General features: G+C 40.2%; 1 protein-coding gene across 4 annotated transcripts in view; it reads right to left on the bottom strand.

Moving 5' to 3' along the window:
* The window catches only part of mfsd3 (major facilitator superfamily domain containing 3), a 51,327-nt gene that overhangs the window by 14,110 nt on the left and 13,980 nt on the right, over nt 1-23,237 (bottom strand). For all 4 annotated transcript variants that reach the window (XM_017716691.2, XM_017716693.2, XM_017716692.2 and 1 more), the window contains exons 3-4: nt 18,504-18,651; nt 4,564-4,664 (exon numbers count right to left, since the gene is read on the bottom strand). In XM_017716691.2, coding sequence (XP_017572180.1) covers nt 4,564-4,664; nt 18,504-18,651 — 249 coding nt within the window. The remainder of the gene's footprint in view (nt 1-4,563; nt 4,665-18,503; nt 18,652-23,237) is intronic.

Raw genomic sequence — 23,237 nt, forward strand, 5'->3', positions numbered from 1 at the left:
ACACAAACACAAAAACACTTCTCTGCTTTCTTTGGAGAAGAACTCAATGAGCAAAAAAACAGCTCTGACGAATCCAGCAGTCCAGGAGACACAACCTCACATACTGATGTAGTCAAAATGTTCCTACATGTTTACCCAAGTTTGAATATTGCCCTCATTATCTAATATTAAAATGTTATAGCTCCGTAAGTTTCTCACGCATTGTGCTAAAACTGGGACAGAGAAAATATCCCTGCATAGTGCATACACATGCATTCACACATACACCAGTCAAAATGGCAGTCATTTTCCAACAGAAAACAAGCAGAAAACACATTTAACAGAAAATTTTAAAGTCTTAATAACTAAACATGACCTCAATTTTCTGTATTTATTGTGTCCACACTTTGCACACATTCTCTGCTTTCTGCTTTCAGTTTTTCAAAGAAATCTGGAGTTAGATTTTCTCCACACCTCCAAAGTTCAGTCTTAGAAGTTGGTTGCACTTTTACAATACAAGTAATCCCAAACCCATTCAATGATGTTGTGGTCTGGGCTCTAGGGTGATCAGACCATTGTTCTGAGAACATCAGCAGCTTCCTTGTTTAATAAGTACATACTGATCTTCTCAGCAGCATGCGTGGGTAGAATTAATTTCTTCTCAAAGTTTCCCAGAAGGTATTGCATAAGGTATTAAAATTTGTACTGTACATTCGATATGCCTTCAATCAAAATTAGATCACCAACTCCAGGTGTTGTTAGGCATCCCCAAACTTGCACTGATCTTCCTTCCTTGACTGAAGGTTGCAGTAATGGTTCAAACATTCTGCACTGCTCCGGTGGCATACATGCTATGAATCTCAGATCCATAAAATTTTGTGCAAATTAAAATAAAAAGTGCAAATTTTCTTCGAATTGTTTCTTAGTAACAGCTTAAGAGCTTCAAATCAGACCTATCTTCTTCTATGCTGCTTATCCCTCTGGGTAGCGGTGGGAGCTGGAGCCTATCCCAGCAGTCATTGGGTGGAAGGCAGGATACACCCTGGACAGGTCACCAGTCCATCGCAGGGCAGACACACTCACACTTAGGGGCAATTTAGCATGTTCAACTGGCCTGACTGCACGTCTTTGGACAGTGGGAGTACACTGGAGTACCTGGAGGAAACCCACGCAGACACGGGGTGAACATGCAAACTCCACAAAGAAAGGACTGTGGTCGGCCAGCCGGGGAATCAAACCCAGGCCCTCTTTGCTGTGAGGTGACAGCGCTACTTCAAATCAGACCCATAGCATCAAATTGTCTTCTCACAGCTCAAGGATGGACAGAAATGGCTGTGGATGTTCTCAGATCTGAATCAAGTGTAGAAGCTTGATTTTCTTCTGTCAAAGCCTTAAGGACTGACGGTGACAGTTTTGGTTGTCAGGAGTTCCATGTTCTCTCCATCTTAAACTGTGTTATCATCATCATCACTTCTGGTTTTCAATAAAGGCAGCGAGTCAGTGCATGTTTATGGCAGGCGTGTGCAACCGGCAAGTTGTCCTGTTTTCTTTTACAGCATGTGGATGACCAGCTACATGTGCGCTGTTTACTTGTGGACGTGATGGCATCAGGATGCACCGTGGGAAGAAGCCAAGCTGGTACACTTACTCGACTCGACGCTCATACCTAAATGTCATTGTGGACCAAGTTTGAGGAACATGACGAAGAGTTCAAAGTGTTGTCCTGTTGCCTCCAAATTCCCCTGATCTCAATCTGATCAAACATCTGTAGGATGTGCTGGAACAACAAATCCAATCCTCTGTGACTTCACCTCGCATCTTACAGGATTTAAGGGATCTGCTGCTAAAGTTTTGGTGAGAAATACCACCAGACAACTTTAGAGGTCTTGTTAAGTCTAATGTTTTCGGATGTGAAGCAAGAGCAGAGCTTGATTGCCTTCTGTGCCAAAGCATAGGAGTTCAGGAGTTTCATGTTCTCCACATCTTTAACTGTGTTACCATCATCATTACTGCAGGTTTTGAATAAAGGCAGCGAGTGAGTGCATGTTTATGGCAGGCTATGATAGACAGAGGAAGCACAGTGGCAAACCATCAGCCACCCAACTGGCCTCTGGACCCCACTCTGCTCGAGTCTGCCTAACAAGACTTCTACATTACTTACCCAGGAACCACAGGCGCACAGATCAGACGCTCATACAATATTGAGAAACACTTTCAGCAGGATTTTTTGTGTAGGGGTTCAGAGTGTAGCTTTGTTCAGTTTCGGGGGGAGAGGGAAAGAGAGAGAGAGAGAGAGAGAGGGGGAGAGTGAAAAAATTTATCAAATACACTTGCTGACAAAAAAAAAACAAAAAAACACCCTGACTAAAAAGCCATGACTTCAGGGGAAACAGGGAAATAAGAGGAAGTAAAAACACAAAAGTGAGGCAGCTAAAACCCCAAGCTTTTCTCCACATTTTCTCTTTTTATTTTCATTAAATAAACATCCGAAAAAGCCATGGCAGAGAAGAAAAGAGTGCCGGGAGTCGGGAGCGGGGGTTATTCATTTATCAAACAGAACAGCGAGAATGCTCAAGGAAAAGCATTGTTCGCTTCCAGACAGAAGTGACAGAAATCTCCATTACCAAGCAGAGCTGGGAGACAGACAGAGAGGGAGAATGCTTGACATAACTTTGGTATGATCTCCTTCATAAGACTTCAGCAGAAACACTGCCTGTTTTACTATGCCTAGCATGCAATAAGAACATAAAACCTAGGGGGTGAAATGCATTCATATTCAAAATTTTAAAGGTAAAATAAAATTCAGTGAAAAGGATAGAGGTAATGCAAGCATAACATTATCTGCTCACTGTCTATTTTATCAGCCCCACTCACTATATAGGTTCACTTTGTAGTTCTACAGTTACAGACTGTAGTTCATCTGTTTCTCTGATACTCTGTTACCCTGTTCTTCAGTGGTCAGGACCTCCACGGACCCTGACAGAGCAGGTACTATTTGGGATCATTCTCAGCACTCCAGTAGCACCAGCTCCAGAGAGTGTCCACTCACTGTCGACTCTATTAGACACTCCTACCTTGTCCTTCCACCTTAGATGGAAACCCAGAGAAGTTTGTCTCTTGCTGTACAGTATGTATCATCCTCTAGTCCCTCATCAGTGGTCACAGGAAGCTGTTGGCTGGATATTTTTGGTTGGTGGACTATTCTCAGTCCAGCAGTGACACTGAGGTGTTTAAAAGCTCCAGCAGCACTGCTGTGTCTGATCCACTCATACCAGTGCAACACACCACCACCATGTCAGTGTCACTGTAGCACTGAGAATGATCCACCACCCGAATATTACCTGCTCTGTGAGGGTCCATGGGTCCTGACCATTGAAGAGCAGGGTAAAAGGCGGCTAACAAAGTATGCAGAGAAACAAGAGTAACATTTACATTTATAGCATTTGGCTGATGCTTTTATCCAGAGCGACTTACAATTTGATTATTTTTACATAGGTAGGCAAAGGCGGTGTTAGGAGTTTTGCCCAAGGACTCTTATTGGTATAGTGTAGGGTGTTTGCGCAGGTGGGGATTGAACCCCAGTCTACAGTGTAGAAGGCAGAGGTGTTAACCACTACACTATCCCAACCAACAAATGGACTACAGTCCGTAATTGCAGAACTACAAAGTAAGTGGAGCTGATAAAATGGACAATGAGTGTAGAAACGAGCAGATGGTCATAATGTTATGCCTGATTGGTGTATACACACGCATTACTACTACTACTACTACTACTACTACTACTACTATTATAAAAGTACTTGAATGCAGAGTATTTTTGCCTCGTTTACAGTTGATCCATGTCGTATAAGCCTTACTTTCTTTGCTTTACACTGAATTTTACCTTTAAATGCAACTCTACAGCTAACATTTTAATTTCAGTTTGATTTTATGTGTTGATATTGACTAGCTGTACATTCACAAACTAACGATAATGTTAGACATTTCATCTACTTTAGACAATGCATTAGATGTTTAGATGTTTCAAGTAGCCACTTCTATTTCTATTTTATACCAAGATTTCTTATACTGTGTGAATCAGTCACAAACATTACAGATGTCCTGTGGTAGAATGTCATCTTCCAACCTCCTTACCTAAAGGATACTCTTGTCCGAATGGTACTAAAGAAGTGAAACCCATAGCCTTCTGAAAGGTGCCAGATTTAACCAGGACACAAGTAGGTAGTACACATTTGCAAGGAAGATTAAGCAGAAGCATGAGATCATACAAAAGAAGATAAAGAAGTTATAATGAGAAAATTGTCAGAAAAAAGATGCAGAGAATCGACTGATCCAGAAGATCTAGAATAAATACAGTACGTGTTATAAGGAATGAATGTAAGGCAGGATTACAACTTCAAGAAAGAGGGTTAAAAGTTCATGCAGAGGTTGGCAGTCATGAAGCTCATTAGAAATTATGGCAGAAATCTGTGGGGAATACGATGATTGACTTTATCACTGCTGATGATCTTGACACACTTGTCAAGGTCAGCTGGTGTCACTAAGTTCTTTGTGTGTGTGTGTGTGTGTGTGTGTGTGTCTCACCTTTCATAAGCGGGGAGGGCTCCAGCACTGTGAGCAGGGAACACTGAAAAACCATACTGATGGTCCTGATCACGAACACACGCCTCATCAATAAGCCAATACTGAAACACACACAAACGTAAGGTCAGGACCCCCATGAACCCTCACAGAGCAGATACTATCTGGGTGGTGGATCATTCTCAGCACGGCAGCAACACTGACGTGGTAGTGGTGTGTTAGTGTGTGTTGCACTGGTCTGAGTGGATCAGATCAGTGCTGCTGGAGTTTTTAAACACCTCAGTGTCACTGCTGGACTGAGCATAGTCCACCAACCAAAAATATCCAGCCAACAGTGTCCTGTGGGCAGCGATGAAGGACTAGAGGACGATTTGCTCATACTGTACAGCAAGAGTTGAACTATCATCTCTGGCTTTACATTTACAGGGTGGACCACCAATACAGGCATGTCTAATAGAGTGGACAGTGAGTGGACACAGTGTTTAAAAACTCTAGCAGCATTGCTGTGTCTGATCCACTCATACCAGCACAACACATACCACCACCACGTCAGTGTTACTGCAGTACTGAGAATGATCCACCACCCAAATAGTACTTGCTCTATCAGGGTTCACGGAGGTCCTGACTGGAGAACATGGTAAAAGGGGGCTAACAGAGTATCAGAGAAACAGATGGACTACAGTCTGTAACTGTAGAACTACAAAGTGCAGCTATACAGTAAGCAGAGCTGATAAAATGGACAATGAGAGTAGAAACAAGGAGGTGGTCATAATGTTATGCTCGTTTGGTGTATAAGTAATATTGTCATTATTTTCCTACTTTCTATTTTGTAGTCTCACAAGGTATGTTATAGTGTAGGCCTACACATTTCACTCCTTTATCATGGACACTACTGTGCTTGTTAATTGAAAAACTGAATTTTGAGTAAAAGAACTTAAAATCTACCAACATTTATGAGTAGTTCACGTCTTACTTCATTACATATCCCACTAGGTTCTGGCTTGAATAAGTTTGGAAAGACAGTCTAGTACGTAGCCATAGCATATGTGAAGTGTGAAAGGGTTCTGTAGGCATCTGTAGGAGGCTGTATTCACAGTGGAGTTGATTTATTTACTTAGATGACTTGTTTTAAATCAAATAAAAAAAGAATTAGCTACAACTAATTCTGGTCCGTCATAAGCAGGTTTAGCTGAGCTCAGTTATAGCTGGGTTGAGCTCAGTCACAGCTGAGTTTAGCTGAGCTCCGTAATATTCGGGTTGAGCTCAGTCAAAGCTAGTTAACTCAAAGCCAGATTTGGAGTTTAAATCAACTCAGTAACAGCTCAGGCAAAGCTGGTTTAAGATGAATCCGTAACAGCCGGGTTTAATCACTCAATCACAGCCAAAAATAAGACGGGGTTACACTATGGAACTTTTATCCTGATTTTTGGCCCTGATTCCCAGTTTGGCTAAATCTGAACTGGTTGGCTCTAGTCTGTAGATCTTTGGGTCAGTTGGAGCCACCAATTGCAGGGAGAATTGAGCCATGTTTGAGGGTCACAGGCTCAGACTTTTTGCCTCCCAATCAGACCATTCAGACCAATCAGAGTTTTTCAAACATTAGATTTTTTCAATCCGACTCAGAGCAATCTAGTATAAACTGATCACAGACTCAATATGAACAGACTCCTGCATCAGCCAACAAAAACTGAGATCACAAAAGTAGAAAACACAGCAAGTAAACAAAGAAAAGTTCAGAAAAGTCTCTCACATGGGAAGTGAAGCTTTTTAATAAGCTGAGTTTAAGGCACAATCGAGTTTATGTACATTTAAAACTCTAAAAATCACCACAGTGATCACATTTTTAAATCAATGATTCTCACTTAAACACATTTACCTGCTGCTTCTCTATTGTGTCAGTGCAAATGGCAGAGAAAACAGAAGTGGTGAACACATTCATATTTATTTGGGTGTCCAAGTAACAGGAGAATTTGCGCAAGTTCAATTTGGTTCATTAACAGCTTAAAAGTTGAGTAGTGTGTGATCTTTAATCATTTAGGGTGTAATCCACAATATTTCAGTCACCCAAAAAAAAAATACAGAAGGGTCTGGCAGCAAATATGCACCCTCAGCCACATGCACCGCCAGCCTATTAAGTTAGTGTGCGCTCTGCCACGAGCCAGTCAAGTCGTGAAATTTCCTCGCTACTAAATATTCCACAGTCAACTGTCAGTGGTATTATAATGAAGTGGGAGTGATTGGGAACGACAGCAACTCAGCCACAAAGTGGTAGAGCACGTAAAATGACAAGCAGGGTCAGCGGATGCTGAGGCGCATAGTGCGCAGAGGTCACCGACTTTCTGCAGAGTCAATCGCTACAGACCTCCAAACTTCATGTGGCCTTCAGATCAGCTCAAGAACAGCGTAGAGCTTCATGGAATGAGTTTCCATGGCCCGAGCAGCTGCATCCAAGTGCAATGCAAAGCATGGAATGCAGTGGTGTAAAGCACCACCACTGGACTCTAGAGCATTGGAGACGTGTTCTCTGGAGTGATGAATCGCGCTTCTCCATCTGGCAATCCGATGGACGAGTCTGGGTTTGGTGGTCGCCAGGAAAACGGTACTTGTCTGACTGCATTGTGCCAAGTGTAAAGTTTGGTGGAGGGGGGATTATGGTGTGGGGTAGCTGGCTCCTTAGTTCCAGTGAAAGGATCTCTAAATGCTTCAGCAGACCAAGAGATTTTGGACAATTTTATGCTCCCAACTTTGTGGGAACAGTCGGCCCCTTCCTGTTCCAACATGACTACACACCAGTGCCCCACGCAAGGTCCATAAAGACATGGATAAGTGTTTGGCGCAGGAGCCAGGCCTTCTTGTCCAACATCATTGTCTGACCTCACAAATGTGCTTCTGAAAGAATGGTCAGAAACTCCTATAAACACACTCTTAAACCTTGTGGAAAGCCTTCCCAGAAGAGTTGAAGCTGTTGTAGCTGCAAAGGGTGAGTCGACATCATATTAAACGTTATGTATTAACAGTGGGATGTCACTCAAGTTCATGTGTGTGTGAAGGCAGATGAGCGAATTACTTATAACAATACCATTGAACACAAATATTTGAGACGAAATGATGAAATTTGTCGTTCTTAACACAGCTTAACAAACATATACTTGATTATTCAACAGTGCTAGAATTATTACAAGAGTAAAAACTTGACACTTTGGGGTCACAGGACCAGAAAGACAGCAACACAGGCAGAATACTTTATATGAACCACACACACACATAATTTTTCCTCAGACAGTTTAATTGATTCCCTGTTAGCAGTTTAAGAGCCTCCTGGTGAGCTTGCTTCGTGGCATAATCAATAACACGACAAGATCCACAGCCACTGGCTGATTAGACTGGGTCTAATTAGTGACCATCAGATGCTACACACATACACACACTCTATTATCTCCTAGTGCCAATCAGAGCACCCAGTGGACCCTGTCAATCATGCAGACACACACATACCCACCGCTCCCCGGGGGCACAGGAAGTGAGAATGTGCACGTATTTAGGGGTGAGGGCTACCAAGGGCCAGTCTGGGATGCCAAACTGAGATGTCAATGAAATTTACATCCTTTATCTGGCAAATTGCTGTAATTATTAACTGACCAGTTGACCTGCAGTGCTGTAATGAATCCCCATTTAATTTTTCTGTCCACTGAACACAATAATTTCCTGTCCAGCCATTTAGTACTAGTTATTCATTTTTCATTTACTGGCCTCAACAGCTGAATCCATCACACTTCACAGTACAGTTATTAACTGTGTTCACCCTTTGCCTTTTTTTTTTTGACAGCTTCCATTCTTTTAAGGAGAGACGTTTTCAGTTTTTCAAAGAAATCTGCTGGGATACTTTTCCGTACCTCCAAAGTTCAGTCTTAGAAGGTGGTTGCATTTTCTGCTTTTCATCATCCAAATAATCAAAAACATTCAGTGATGTCTGGACTCTGGGGTGGCACGTTCCTTGTACTGACCACACCAGTAGCCTCTTTGTTTGATCAAATGTTCTTATTTTGGAAACAACTTCCGACACATCCTTTCAGACCCATATCGTTGAGTCGTCTTCTCACAGTGGAAGGATGGACAGAAACACCTGTGGATGTTTTCAGATCGGAAGCAGCCTGATTTTCTCCTCTCTCTCAAAGAAATAAACTTCAAGTGCTGATGGGGACAGTTTTGGTGTCTACTGGGTCTTTCAGGTGGTTGTTAGGAGCTTCCATTTTCTCTGCATCTTGTAATAATTTTTTGAACTCCAGATTCGGCAATTTATTTTATTTTCCCTACTTATTTTTATTATATTTTCCTCGTTCTTCTGCAAGTGGATCATCATATATCTAATCTTGTAAGAAAAATGAAATATGAAAAATGAATATACTTACAAACAGTTGACGTCCACGTATGACTTACATAATACAAAAAGGGTCCATACCCTATCTAAGGACTGGCTGGCTGGATCCAATATTTATCATTTTCTTTCAATGATATGGTCAACTCTGATCATGTGGGCCTACACTTCATTGACCAATTAATTGTATTCATGATCACCTTTTGTACTTTTAGTAGTATGCTAAATTTATTAGATGTCATTAGCAAAGCTTGAGATTCAGACAAACCCACTTGCTTTTAGAAGCGGATTAAGCCCAGGTTTGGGCTTGATGCAAAGAAAATCCACTGTCTGCTTGCACTAGGCTATGTCTGCGTCCCTTGTCTGACCCAAAAGGTCTAGCTACATCAGAAGGCCACAGAACGTCAGTTTCAGTTAATGTTAAAGTGGGAGAAACAGAGGCGGCTCAGTCGAGGCTGTGCTTAGACGGGCAGTCGAATCAGATTTGGCCTTCCGCATGTCCAATGTGTATCTGATAGTTTCCTTTAAGTGTTCAGTAAAGAGAACGCAGCCTGGAAGAGCAGGATAGACAGAATGAGAAGAAGGCAAATGCTTCAAAGTTCAGAAGGATATGACAAGCAACTGGCATAGAACATTTGGTTTTCTGAGATGTACAGATCAGGCTTCTTTACTGAAGAATGCATATGAACCAGGAATGCACAATATGTGCATCAAATTCTGGTCATTTTAGCACGCAATATACACAGACTGGCTGAAATACGATGAACATTAATCTGCTATGTATTAGGGGTCTGCATTGTTGCCGATTCCTGCTGAAACCGCCACAATATCTTGCGGTGTGGGACTAATATTCAGTGTTGTGCACAGGAGTGGGTGGGAACCAGCCCACTGCAGGCGGGAGTGGGCCAAAGTACATATGAAAATCCTGCAAATTAATGAATCGCCTAAATAAAGCTGATCACTTAATTATATAAATATATATATATATATATATATATATATATTTAATTAAAACATACACTGAATGAAGTCATTCTGAAGTGCTGCAAAGCAAACAATCACATGAACAACATGCACATTCTCGTAGCTTACAGAGATGGTGGAGCCTGCAGTCCGATGGCCACAGCTACCCAGCAAAACACCAAAAACCCATTTAATTTTTGCTCTGCATTTACTGGGAATAAATGTCATTTGGTAAAGCTACTTCCTATTGAGGCTGAGGAGCATGACTACCATTTATTTTCAGCAAAGCATAGTGTTTGTTTTTTTTAATAGACTGTGTCATATATTGGACATTAGTTCACCTTGATGGAACTGCATGGGCGCGAGCAGGACAACACATTTCAGTTACTTGCGGGGGTGGGACAAATGATTCCGACATGAAATCTTGTGGAAGCGGGTCTGTATAACTCAGAGGTTGAGATGTAAACAGTCATTCAGAGTGGTTCGGTGAGAAAAAGTTAATCATAGAAAAATGTACTGATTCGGATTTCTTTACAGTGGTGGTGACAGGTCACCATGTCTACATCACAAAGATAGCCGTTTTTTCACAAAACCACCAGTGAACCTACATGTGTCTTCTGAGTTTTTATAATGAATGTTAATGATGGTAAAATGGCAGCAAATCTAGAGAAAACAGGTTTTCTTTTAGGGACTAGTCTGCCTCGTAACTCCCTGCATGTACCCTTCTGCCATGAACGGCTCTTGAAAAATGAATTTAAAACAATCTGAAGCCCATCATATTCTGCATGTCTCATACATCAGGCTGCATATCCATAAATATTCCATTTAATAACTTTCTGTGAGAGACCTTTTAGAGGCATTTAACTCTTCAGATGTCTGGTTCCTATCACTGTGAATGATTCTGACTAAGTTTCTTTAGTACTACTCTAGAAGACTACTTTTTTTAAATGAGAATCTAAGAGGAGAAAGATGGAAAAAGAGCAAAAGAGGGGGAAAATGAGTGTAGTTGGAAGAGTAAGGTCAGAGAATGGGAACTTAAGAGGCAAAAGAGAAAAATGATGAGGGAAAAACTAAAGAAAAATCTGAGAAAGAGAAAGAAATGTGTTGTGATGTGCCACAGCCTGAGGGACTGTGAGTTATCAGTGCCTCCTACGCTACGCATTTGTATTCAGCTTGTATGTCATTCTAATTTGCTGGCATGTGTCTTTGGTGTTTATGTGCATTGCGTTGCTATCTGTTTGTACACAGAAACACTCAGCACAGACACAAACTATGAAGAAGACCGAAAGACCATCACTATTGTACATTAAACATGTTTAGATATGAGGGATAGAAAGAACGAGAGAAATGAACCAATGAGAGACAACAAGAGAAACAGAGGGATACAGACAAAAAGAAAGAGCCAAGAACAAAGGAGAGAAAGAAAGAGAGAGCAAGAGAGAAAGCGATAGAGATCCCGATTCGGCTATCACACAGTGGCCGATAAAGCGGGCACTCTCAGATTGCTGATGGCCATCGGCGTATTTGGAGGGGGTCAGTCTTTGGCCACTCAAGCGCTTCAGATGGGGGCCGGGATAAGTGTCCAAATTAGCTTTTAGCAGCCCTGAACGGACAACAGCAGAAACCGAATCTGTGGGAAGCAAAGGACTGAATGAACGACTGTGTGAAACACACCTTCTCCCTCCATTCGGGGGGAGAGAGAGAGAGAGAGAGAGAGAGAGAGATAGATAGATAGATAGATAGATAGATAGATAGATAGATAGATAGATAGATACAAATTACTTTACACTTCTCATCAAACAGAATCGGACAGAAGACACACTGCCTCCTTCTATTAGCAGGTAATCTGCACAGGTTTCCATTTCCTAACAGAAAAAAAAGAAAAGGTGGAAAAAGTCCAGTATATCCGACGGTCAACCCTTCATTTTACCATAAGATTGCGGGTCAAGTCTAAAGTCTACAGTACCAGTCTAAAGTCTGGACGCACCTAACCGGACGTGTTTTTCAATAAATGTACAAAATTGGTCCAAGAACCAAGACATGTGTGATTAATCTGCACACACACTTCAAATGTGTCGAGTTCTGAGGTTTGAGGACAAGTTGCAATAGATAACATGCACCAGCAAAACAGCAATGCCACACTTGGAAACAAACTATTTTTGAAAGAAAATGATGGGTGATGCCATTATGTGACAGATGTAAAGAAGCAGAGGGTTCGCTTGCTCATCTTTTTTGGATGTGTCCTAAACTTGATTCCTATTGGGGTAATATATTTGGATTTTATAGGGAAGTATATGGTCTAATGTTGTCTCCTGACCCTGAAATGGCTTTGTGTGGTTATTCCATGGCATTTCAAAATTTTGATAATTGTATACAATCTGCTATAACATATGGTATGATAGTTGCTAAGAAGATCATTTTAAGGCTTTGGAAGTCGTCCATCCCACCTACGTTTAATATGTGGCTGACAGAAGTAGTAAATGTGTTGCATGTTGAGAGGCATGTGTTGTCTGGTAGTTTGGAAAAGTTTTGTAAAATATGGAACCCTTTTTTGGAGTACTTAGCCAATGCGCATAACCACTAGGTGTTTCACCGTAGCTGCTTTATTTACCTATTATTTAATCCATCTTATTTATTACCACTGCTCAGTTGATTCTGAGGATGTTTGCCTACTGTACTGTGCCCCTTGCTTTTTATTGTGTCTGTTATTTTATTTTATTTTTATTTATTTTTTATTTTTGTCTTTAAAAATGCTGAATCATTGTTAACATTATGGAAGCATATAATATGAAAATCGTATAAATAAATATATATATATAAAAAAAAGAAAATGATGGGTAAAAGGCCACAGATAATAATAGTAATAATAATAACAATAATAATAATAATTTGTATTAATATAGCACTTTTAATGACGGTGGCAACGTAGAGTGCTTTACAGACAGGTGATAAAGTTTAACAGTAATGCAAAAGATTATAAGTATTCATTTAGAATCACATTAGAAAATGACAGATCAAATTAAAAGATAAATACCACGAGACAGTTTTTTTATTAAATGCTGAGTTAAAGAGAGTTTTTAGAGGTGAGCACTGTGCTTGACTGTCTAATAAAAGGTGGAGTTGAGTTCCACAGTTTAGAAGCAGAGTAACTGGAAGAGTCTCTCCATGTTTTCTGTATTTTACTGGAGGTATTTGCAGAAGGCCAGTATCTACAGATCTAAGATCACATGCTGGAACATAGACATTCTGTGAAAGCTGGCGCTTTAAGAACATTTAGAGCCTTAAAAATTTAGATCACTTAGAGGTAGCACATACAAAGAGAAAAGCAAAGGCCCTAAAACTAAACCTTGAGGGACTCCACAAGAAATGCCAAATCTTGAATCTAGAAAGGAAAGGAAATACATAAAAAAAAATTTGAAGATGGTTTGACAAAGATGAATGAATGCTTTACAAAAACTATATGTCTGATCGCTTCAAAAGCATAGGCATGCTTTTAGGTTGTGTGGCTCTGACTCGAAAGTGTTTCAATTTTCAGTGTTAAGTAACAGTAAGTTTATAAGGATTCCTCAGGCCAACTTAAATAAATGGATAAAACTATAAGGGAAAGTCTGTGAACAAACTAAGTTTGCTTGACATAGCAGTTGCTAAGAAATCCCCAGGTGGTTGTTAAGTTGTTTGGGCATTGCTATTGTTAAGCCAAGTGGTTGCTAAGGTGCTGTTAGGCTGTTGCTATGGTTTTCCAGATGATTTATCTTAAGGGTTAACTCTTTTCATACATATTATTTCACAGTTTCGATATGCTCACTACTATTCTAAAATATTAAAAATAAAAAAGTCTTCTGTGAGTAAGTTTTGACTTTTGACTGGTACGGTATGAAAACATTTCGTGCTTTAAGAATTGTTATGTTTTTGCTCTATATCTTGCACAAAAACAAGCGTCAGGTTCAGCGCATTAACAGAACTGCATTACATCACATGGCTAAGGGCCACACCTATAGTACGAGAGGGGGCAGGTGTGGGGGCTTATGTAATCTAACATGAATGGGGTGTTAAGTGTATGAAAAGTGGCTTTCTGCCTAGCAGCAAAATGCAAAGCAACCCACCCAGGGAATGATGGTACAGGGCAAATGTGAACTTTAAGGAGATGTGAAAGACCAGAAACAGTAAAATGAGCACTTATTTTTAGAAGAAATGCAGTGGGAAGTAAACATAGATAAATAAAATATAATCATTGAATTAAACATTAACGATATAATATTGTTCTGCTAAAACGTAATAGGTTGCATTTATATTTCATTTCTAATCTGTATCAATAGGTTCAAATCTGCAGTTCTGTTTATTATTATTTCAAAAGATGAAAAATAAATTATGACAAAAAGGCTATGAATTCACATTATAATAAAATATCTCCTCTTCTACTTACAAATCTCACATATATTAAAGGTTTAGAATCTGCTCTTTTTCACTTCACTTCTTGATTCAAGGAGCTACAAGTAAATAATAACTATAATTATTAAATACTGTAACTACTGTTATAACAGTAAAAACCCAATATGAATATAAGATGGTTTCACAATATGAAAATGAATAGTTTTTCTCATGAAGTAAAAACAGCAACAGCATTTTATATACCACCTATTACAACAGATATCATTCCAAAGCAACTTTCCCAACATGTGGGTCCAGCACAACAGTGGCAAGAGAAACTCCCTATCGTCCAGAGGAAGAACCACTGAGAGGAACCAAGACTCAAAAGGAAAAAAAAACAAGCCTCAAAAGGAGGAACTCCTTAAGAGCATGAGGAAGAACAACCAAGAGGAACCCAGACACAAACGGAGAAACACCTTAAGAGCAGGAAGAAGAACCACTGAGAGGAACCAAAACTCAAAAGAAGAATCTCCTCAAGAGCATGAGGGAGAACCCAAGACTTAAAAGGAGTAACGCTCTAAGAGCATGAGGAAGAACTACTGAGATGAACCAAAACTCAAAAGCCAAAAACTTCCCAACAGGCATGAGGTAGGGGCTGTCAGTCATGTAGCTGAACTATGTAATTTCCTTCAGGATCAATAAAGTATCTATCTATCTACCCATCTTGAGTAGTGGCTGTGGCCCTCAAAGCTTTCAAGTGGAGATCCCTGATTTAGAGGCGGTTGGTGAAGGAGTAAATGGTGGCATCAAACAGTAAACAAAGCTACGGCATTCTTTTCTTCACTTGACATCTTTCTGCAAAGGTAACTTCATCTGGAATAGCTTGGTCATGTGATCACTGCTCTCTGAACACTGTGCCTCAGCAGTGGGCACTTTCTACACTGATCCAGGAAAAGCATACACTGGCCAACCCACACTAGTGGCCAGTATAACAGAATATGTCCAGCTTGTAAGAGATTCAGCTCCATTTACACACACTTTCTTTTTCTCCATCTGTCTCTGCACTCACAACTCACACCTCCCTGACAGAGCTGTGTTTACTTCCATTACTTTCTCGCTTTCTCCTGAGGGCTGGACCAGCCAGGAACACGCACACATACACATATATAAAGAAAAACAAGAAAAAAATGACAGAGGAACAGAAAGAACCAGACTTGTGTTTACGGGATAATCAGATGAGAAGAGACAAACAAGATAACCAGAAAGAGAGCAAGAAGAGGTAAACAGAAAAAAAGAGAAAAACTAATATAATTTGCTGTTATCTTTTAACTTTCACCTGAACCGACATTGCAGTCTAGGGCTGTACGATATGGACACACACTGCGATGTCGGATAAAACGAATGGATATCACAATGACGATACAAACAATAAATTATTTTGAAATAAAACAAGCAGCACAAAAAAATGTAAAATTATATTCACTACTGTGCGAAATAAAAACAAAGAAAAGACGTTCTACAGATAGAACAGACTAATCATTATGTAATTATGATGATGCAGATTTGTTGTAACAGTAGCATTTGCTGCTTTATGCAATTCACTATACAGTTTATTCGAGGGTTGGTAATACAGCATCGAAGTGTACTGATACTCTGCTGGGCATATTTGAAACACTTCATGAAACATAAAAGCTATTTGACTGAAAACAGCGCCCCCTTGTGGAGAAAATGTAGCCAGCGACACATGAGTGATCTCCATGAGGTGTTCCAGTCTAAAATTAAAGGCACACCTGAGCTATTTTAGATCAGCTCATGGCCCTGTCCTCTTCTGGAGACACTGGACTGTCTGTCATTTTATCCACAGGCTTGACCAACACTTTATGGCATCAAAACAGAGGTCTGGACAAGGCGGATTCACCAAGGGTCCCGTGTGACCTACTAAACAATTTGTGGGCGGGATTCATTTCGGAGTATCACAATCATTGCGGGTAATCAGTCTCTTTGCAAGCAGGTATTATGGCTTTTCCACTACAATTCTTTTGGCTTTTTAACCAGTGCCTCAGCCTCTGTTTTGGCTTTAATTTCAGCTGACCTGTACATTGTAATTAGCTAATAAAGTGATGCTGACAATAATGTTAGTAGCACAGCCAAGCTGATATGCTTTGTTTTTGTTTTTTTGGTGTTATTTTTTGGCTGTAGTGCTGCTCGCTTGTCAACAGTGACATCACAAGATGTTTGTGTGATTGGGTTTATTGGGTAGTGGTTGGTATAGTGTAGTGGATAACACCTCTGCCTTCTACGCTGTAGACTGGGGTTCAATCCCCAGCTGGGTAAGCTACACTATACCAATGAGAGCTCTTGGGCAAGACTCCTAACACTACCTTCACCTACCTATGTAAAATGATCAAATTGTAAGTCGCTCTGGATAATAGCGCCTGCCAAATGCTGTAAATGTAATGTAAAATGATTCACATGAGTGTCACAAGGCATTTACTTTGCCACATTGAAACATTTATTTTGCTTTTAGGTACATGTAGGTGCGATGGGTCTGATGGCTGATCCGCCACGTCACGAGGTTAGCGCACCTATATCGGGGGAGTGAATTACAGCAAATACAAACGAGAGTAAAATAACAAATATAGTGTGTAGAAATAATTATCGAATGACATTTTAGTGGCTGAGACTGCACAGAATCTAAGATTTTAGGGTTCTGTTTAAAAAAAATAAAAAATACAAAACTGTGCAGTGTCCCAAACTAGGTTTTAAAGGATTACTTCCTCTCTTCCATAACAATATAAGTTTCATAGTGGATACTGTATAATTCATGCTAATTACTACTTAATTCAGAGTAGTTAGTGAATGTTATAAAACACACAGTTCCACATCTGAAATCTGATAGGCTGAATGAAGCTGTTGTAATAGGGCTTGATTTACATCTAACCATGCACATCAACTCACTGCTGTATTAATGTGCCAAGTTGTTCAAAATCATTGTGCTGTTCATGGACCAAGCTTTTTGCTTACTGTTTATTACTATTACTATTACTATTATAATTGTAATTTCAATTATTTATTGGTGTAACACATTGTTATTTGCCATTGTTTTATAAAAGCAAGTGCAGGAGTGATTTTACCACATTAAAGAGTGTTGTTAGGCACAAGATGAAGGAGCTTCCTGTAGCTATAATGAACCATGAGACAAGTAAATAAGCCTTCAGATTAGGGGTTTAAAGTAATAGAGATCTGTCACAAGGTTCATCGGTGGATGTTGGCGGATTACAGCAAATACAAACGAGAGTTTGTTATAACAAAAAAGCCCAAAGTAAGCAGGTTCGGGGGGCATGGCATGTGGTTGAAGTGGGGGGGTGCGGGTATTAATACTCTTGTGGGTATTAATTCTCCTGTATTAATACTCCTAATACTCCAGACAAGAAATTATCCCTAACAGTACAGAAAATTATATGATAATATAATTAAGTAAAACTTAGCTGTAATATTTGAAGTAAAAGCTCCACAATAATGCAAGGAGCTGGTTTACTTATTAGTACTACTAATATAGTAATCACAATATGTACATTACTAAGTACATTGTAAGCAATTATTTCTCATTTATTTACTTAACAATATATTTTTCATTTTGTAAGGATCACTATTATGACGCATGTTCAGTTGAGGCTGTTTTTTGCTGTGTTGACATCTCTGACTGTATAGTATATTATACATAAACAACTAATAAGATAGGAAGTAAATTTCATTATGTGTTGTACGTTTGTGCAGTACTGTGTAGTTCTGAAATGGTTGCGATGATTTATGCTCCCTTCAACAAGTTGGCAAATATTTGTTGGGCAGCCCCAACATAAGCACCGTAATTAGCACCACACACTGGAGATCTGCTTGTATCTACATTTAATGCCCATTTTATCAGCTCCACTTACCATACAGATGCACTCTGTATTTCTGCTATTACAGACTGTAAATATTATGATATAAGCTATGACGATGCAGAGTTGTTGTAACAGTAGCCATTACTACCATATGCAATTCACTATACAGTCTATTCTTAAGGTGGTAATAAGCTATGCTGATCACAGTGGAGAAAAAAGTGTTCAACTCAGGTCTCTTCTGGCTCCCATCGACAGACGGACTGATGGAAAGACACTAATGCAGAAATTATATTCATCCAGCCACTAATGGGTCTGATTATGGCAACTGTAACGGCAAAGGAAAAAAACGTTACCTGTAGCGGGAGAGTAAGAAGCCTCCAGCAGAGGAGCCGCAGATGCTGAAAGCCATGGCAACCACACCATTCCACATTCCCAGCTCACGCGCAGTCATGTGATGGTCCAGAAGGAACAGCGGGAACATGGTGATGGCTCCCTGCTCACCTGAACACAAACGTAAAAGAAAATCATTAAAAAAAAAAAACACTTCATACGTTTTTTTAAATTACATTTTTAGTCTAGGTTAGGAGTTTTCATGGTGGGTGTCTGTTTTGAAGAGTTAAACGAGAACTCTTGCTTTATTAAATTGACTGGATATGATGGGAAAGATGAAGTAAAACCAATACTATGCTCACATGGCAGTGATTGCTACAATAAAGCCTAATGACACTGTCACCTTCAAGGAAACCCAGTCACTTTCACCGGTCAATCAACACCTGAGAGGTACGCTATATGGACAAAAAGTATTGGAACACACCTCTCAATCACTGAATTCAGGTGCTTCATTCATAAAGTCAAGCATCCAGCCATGCAGTCTGCCTTCACACACATTTACGAAAGAATGTTTTGTTCTAAAGAGCTCACTAAATTTGAGCTTGGTACTGTAATGAGATGCTGCCATTGCGATAAGTCTCTTTAATTCTTCCTAAACAAAAAAAAAATTGGGGGGAATAGTTTGGGAAACCTCTTTTCTGCTCCAGCACGACTGAGCCCCAGTGCACAAAGCAAGGTCCATAAAGGTATGGCTGGGTGAGTTTGGTGTGGAAGTCAGGAGTCCTGACCTCAACCTTACAGAACACCTTTGAGATGAACTACAAGAGAGACTGTAAGCCAGGCCCTCTCGTCCAACATCAGGGTGTGACCTCACAAATGCTCTTCTAGATGAATGGGCAAAAATTCCCACAGATACTCTCCAAAATCTTGTAGAAAGCTTCCCAGAAAAGTGGAAGCTGTTCTAGCTTCAAAGAGGGGATTAACTCCACATTCATGCTTATGGATTTAAGAATGGGATTTCATTAATGCTCCTGTAGGTATAATGTGTAGATGTCCCAATACTTTTGTCCATATATATTAATGGCAGATTTGAGTCAACAGAATGTGAACTAATATGGTAGAAAGATCGGATCTCAGCCGAAAAAGCGTAATTGAACAATGATGGCTGATGTAGATTTCCATGTGATATCTGCCATTGTAAGAAAGTGGCTCTATTCTAATTACCAGGCTGCCAGCATGGACAACCCTCTTAAAAACACTCCCAAAAGATACTACTGTCAATTGGTGATCACTAAAGGTGGCCATCTATCAATGGTATATTGAATAGCTTTTCCCAAACCTAACCCATTATACGAATTCTCTGCTAGCTTGAGCAAAGACTGTCAAGAGAATCCACTGAGGTAAGACACTCCTATTGGACAGTCTTCTATATTGTCTTAAATGATCCAAGTCCTGTGAGTTGCATAATTTGTGAAATATCCCCCCCTGGACAAGAACAGGTATGCATCTACCAAGCAGTAGGCAAAAACCCAAAGCCACTTTCCTCAGTGATGCCACTAATGAGATCAAACCCATCCTTGCTCTTCTGGAGACAAAGAATTTGTCACTTTAATTCAGACAGTTGAGAGGAAAATAAAACCCCATCAGAGGAAACATCCAACCCCACTGTTCTTCAGTCGCGTGTTATGATGAGCGCGAAAGAGACCGTCACTGCAGCTTCGGTTTAGGCCGCCGCCGTGTATTATTTAATGGCACCGGCATTATTTATGGAGCCTGGCTTCTGTGTGACTGACAGCTCTGAGACTGACTAGCGAGAAGAGCGGCACAAAACAAAAAACAGAAAAGCAAATCAAAAAAAAAAAAAAAAAAAGAGAGAAAGTCGTTCGACAGACGCACACGCCAAATTTCCCGCCAGAATGCTGACAGCGCCACGTGAGCGCTTTGACGGGTTTTTCTTTCAACATTTTTTTCCTCCACTCTCTGCGGAGTGACTGTGTGAGGTGGTGGCACTGAAACGTGTAAAAGGATCCGTCGATAAAAGCAAAAACACGAAACAAAGACGAGGGATTTATTGTTCATATTCAGCAAATCTCTGTCTCTCTCCCCCTCTCTCTCTTTCTGTTTTCCACCCTCATTTAGGCATGACGACTCAAGCAGTCAGTCTGTTGTGTTTTTAAAATGTCGCCTTGCCTTCGCTTTCGGGCAAGAAGCACTGCTTCACAGCAAATCGATACTGTTCACTCGGTTTCGCGTACCTTTGTCAGGTTTTGATGCATTTGTTCTTTTCTAAGCAGTTTCAAATTACACTTTCTTGTGGGTTGTAAGGATTCCTACTTTTTATAGTTGTTTATTCCTTTTTTGTGGTTCATTTCATTCTGTTCTTTGTTATTGCTCCCATCTCTCAATCGAAATGCCTTAGCATTTCATATTAGACCAAAGAGACTTCAGTGCTTATGCTGATAAATGCTGGATAAGCCAAGTTCTGCTGCGGTTCTTTGGGGAGCTCAGTGCTTGAACATTTTGGGCACTTTTTAAATTCCACTTGTTTCTTCACTGCTTCTTCACCCCTTCAACTGTAAGCGCACTAATTACATAATGTGCGAAACCTACTTTTATGAAACTAAGGTTTTCACCTGATGCTCATGTACTTGGTGTTAAAAAATTCAAAACAGCCTGAACCCCAATAACTATATAAAAAAATGAACTTATAATAAACTCTGACTCTGAAATTTTTTCTCTCTACCTATAAATAAGAACCAAACTGCATTGGGCCTTGTTAGGCCTAACTGGCTCAACCTGCATAAGGACTTACTGTGCTGATGTGTTCTTGGACCCACTCATTCCCGCTTAAGGCTATATTTTCCCCTTGAAATTAGAGAAACAGCACAAAAAAATAAAAGCTCAAGTCTGACACTGTGGGTCGTTTACCTCCTATGTACACCTACAGCAAAAACTTCTAGCAATCGTGTACCCTTTCCATGCACAATGCATGTTCAATATTTTTTGTATACAGATCTGTTTCCATCCTTATTCATGACATCATGTGATATGTAGTCCACATTCTGCTTTTTACCGACTTCGGTTAAAGTCAAGGTAAGTGCGTCCTTGCACAGTGCTGGAAAAGGGTTACCACGTTATTTAGTTTATAATGCTATTAATTTTATTCAGCAGATACAGATGATACAGGCTGTATAAAAATACAAAAAATGTAACCCTTTTCTTCGGTGGAGTATAAATGATAAAAACGCACAAGCAAAAGAATTGGGGTCAAAAGGGTTTCGGCAAGTTCTTTCAATACTACAGTTTAAATGTTTTCGCAGTTAAGCTAAATTTAAGCTAGCGGTACTACTTGGTGCTACTGTGATTTTATGGGGTAACTCACAAATATAGCGTGTAGAAATAATTATCGAATGACATTTTAGTGGCTGAGACTGCACAGAATCTAAGACTTTAGGGTTTTGTTAAAAAAAAAAAAAGACAAAAAAATACAAAACACAAAACTGTGCAGTGTCCCAAACTAGGTTTTAAGTTAAGTGATACTTTTTTGATCCCATAACCGGGGAAATTCCACCTCCGCATTTAACCCATCCGTGAAGTGAAACTAATTCATGCTAATTACTACTTAATTCACAGTAGTTAGTGAATGTTATAAAACACACAGTTCCACATCTGAAATCTGATAGGCTGAATGAAGCTGTTGTAATAGGGCTTAACCATGCACATCAACTAAAAGCTGTATTAATGTGCCAAGTTGTTCAAAATCATTGTGCTGTTCATGGACCAAGCTTTTATGCTGTGGATAAGGCTGCCCACCGCTCCGGGCAAATGTGCTGAGTGCCCCCTGGTGTGTATCTGTTTACTAGTGTGCACATATGCGGATGTTCCACAGCACGGATGGGTTAAACTCCTTTGTTTGCAAGCAGAGGTATATACACTATATTGCCAAATTTATTCAGTCACCCATCCAAATCATTTAATTCAGGTGTTCTAAAAGTGATTAGAACACCTGAATAAACCAAGTGTATAAAACTAAGCATTAGGCCTGCAGACTGCTTCTACAAACATTTGTGAAAGAATGGGTCGCTCTCAGGAGCTCAGTGATTTCCAGCGTGGTAATGAGATAGGATGCCACCTGTGCAGTTATGAAATTTCCTCGCTACTAAATATTCCACAGTCAATTGTCAGTGGTATTATAAGGTGGAAGCGATTGGGAACGACAGCAACACAAACTGGTAGGCCACGTAAAATGGCAGAGCAGGGTCAGCGGATGCTGAGGCATACAGTGCACAGAGTTCGCCAACTTTCTGCAGAGTCAATCGCTACAGACCTCCAAACTTCATGTGGCCTTCAGATTAGCTCAAGAAAAGCGTAGAGAGCCTCATGGAATGTGTTTCCACTGCTGAGCAGCCGCATTCAAGCCTTACATCACCAAACGCAATGCAAAGCATCGAATGCAGTGGTGTAAAGCGCCGCCACTGGACTGAATCACGCTTCTACATCTCGCACTACAATGGTACAAAGTCTTGGTTTGACGGTTGCCAGGAGAATGGTACTAGTCTGCCTGCATTGTGCCAAGTGTAAAGTTTGGTGGAGGAGGGATTATGGTGTGGGGTTGTTTTTCAGGAGTTGGGCTCAGCCTCTTAGTTCCAGTGAAAGGAACTCTTAATGACCTGCACAGAGTCCTGACCTCAACCCGATAGAACACCTTTGGGATGAATTAGAGCAGAGACTGTGAGCCAGGCCTTCTCGTCCAACAT

The sequence above is a fragment of the Pygocentrus nattereri genome, chromosome 20, assembly GCF_015220715.1.
Source record: "Pygocentrus nattereri isolate fPygNat1 chromosome 20, fPygNat1.pri, whole genome shotgun sequence".
Lineage (NCBI taxonomy): Eukaryota > Metazoa > Chordata > Actinopteri > Characiformes > Serrasalmidae > Pygocentrus > Pygocentrus nattereri.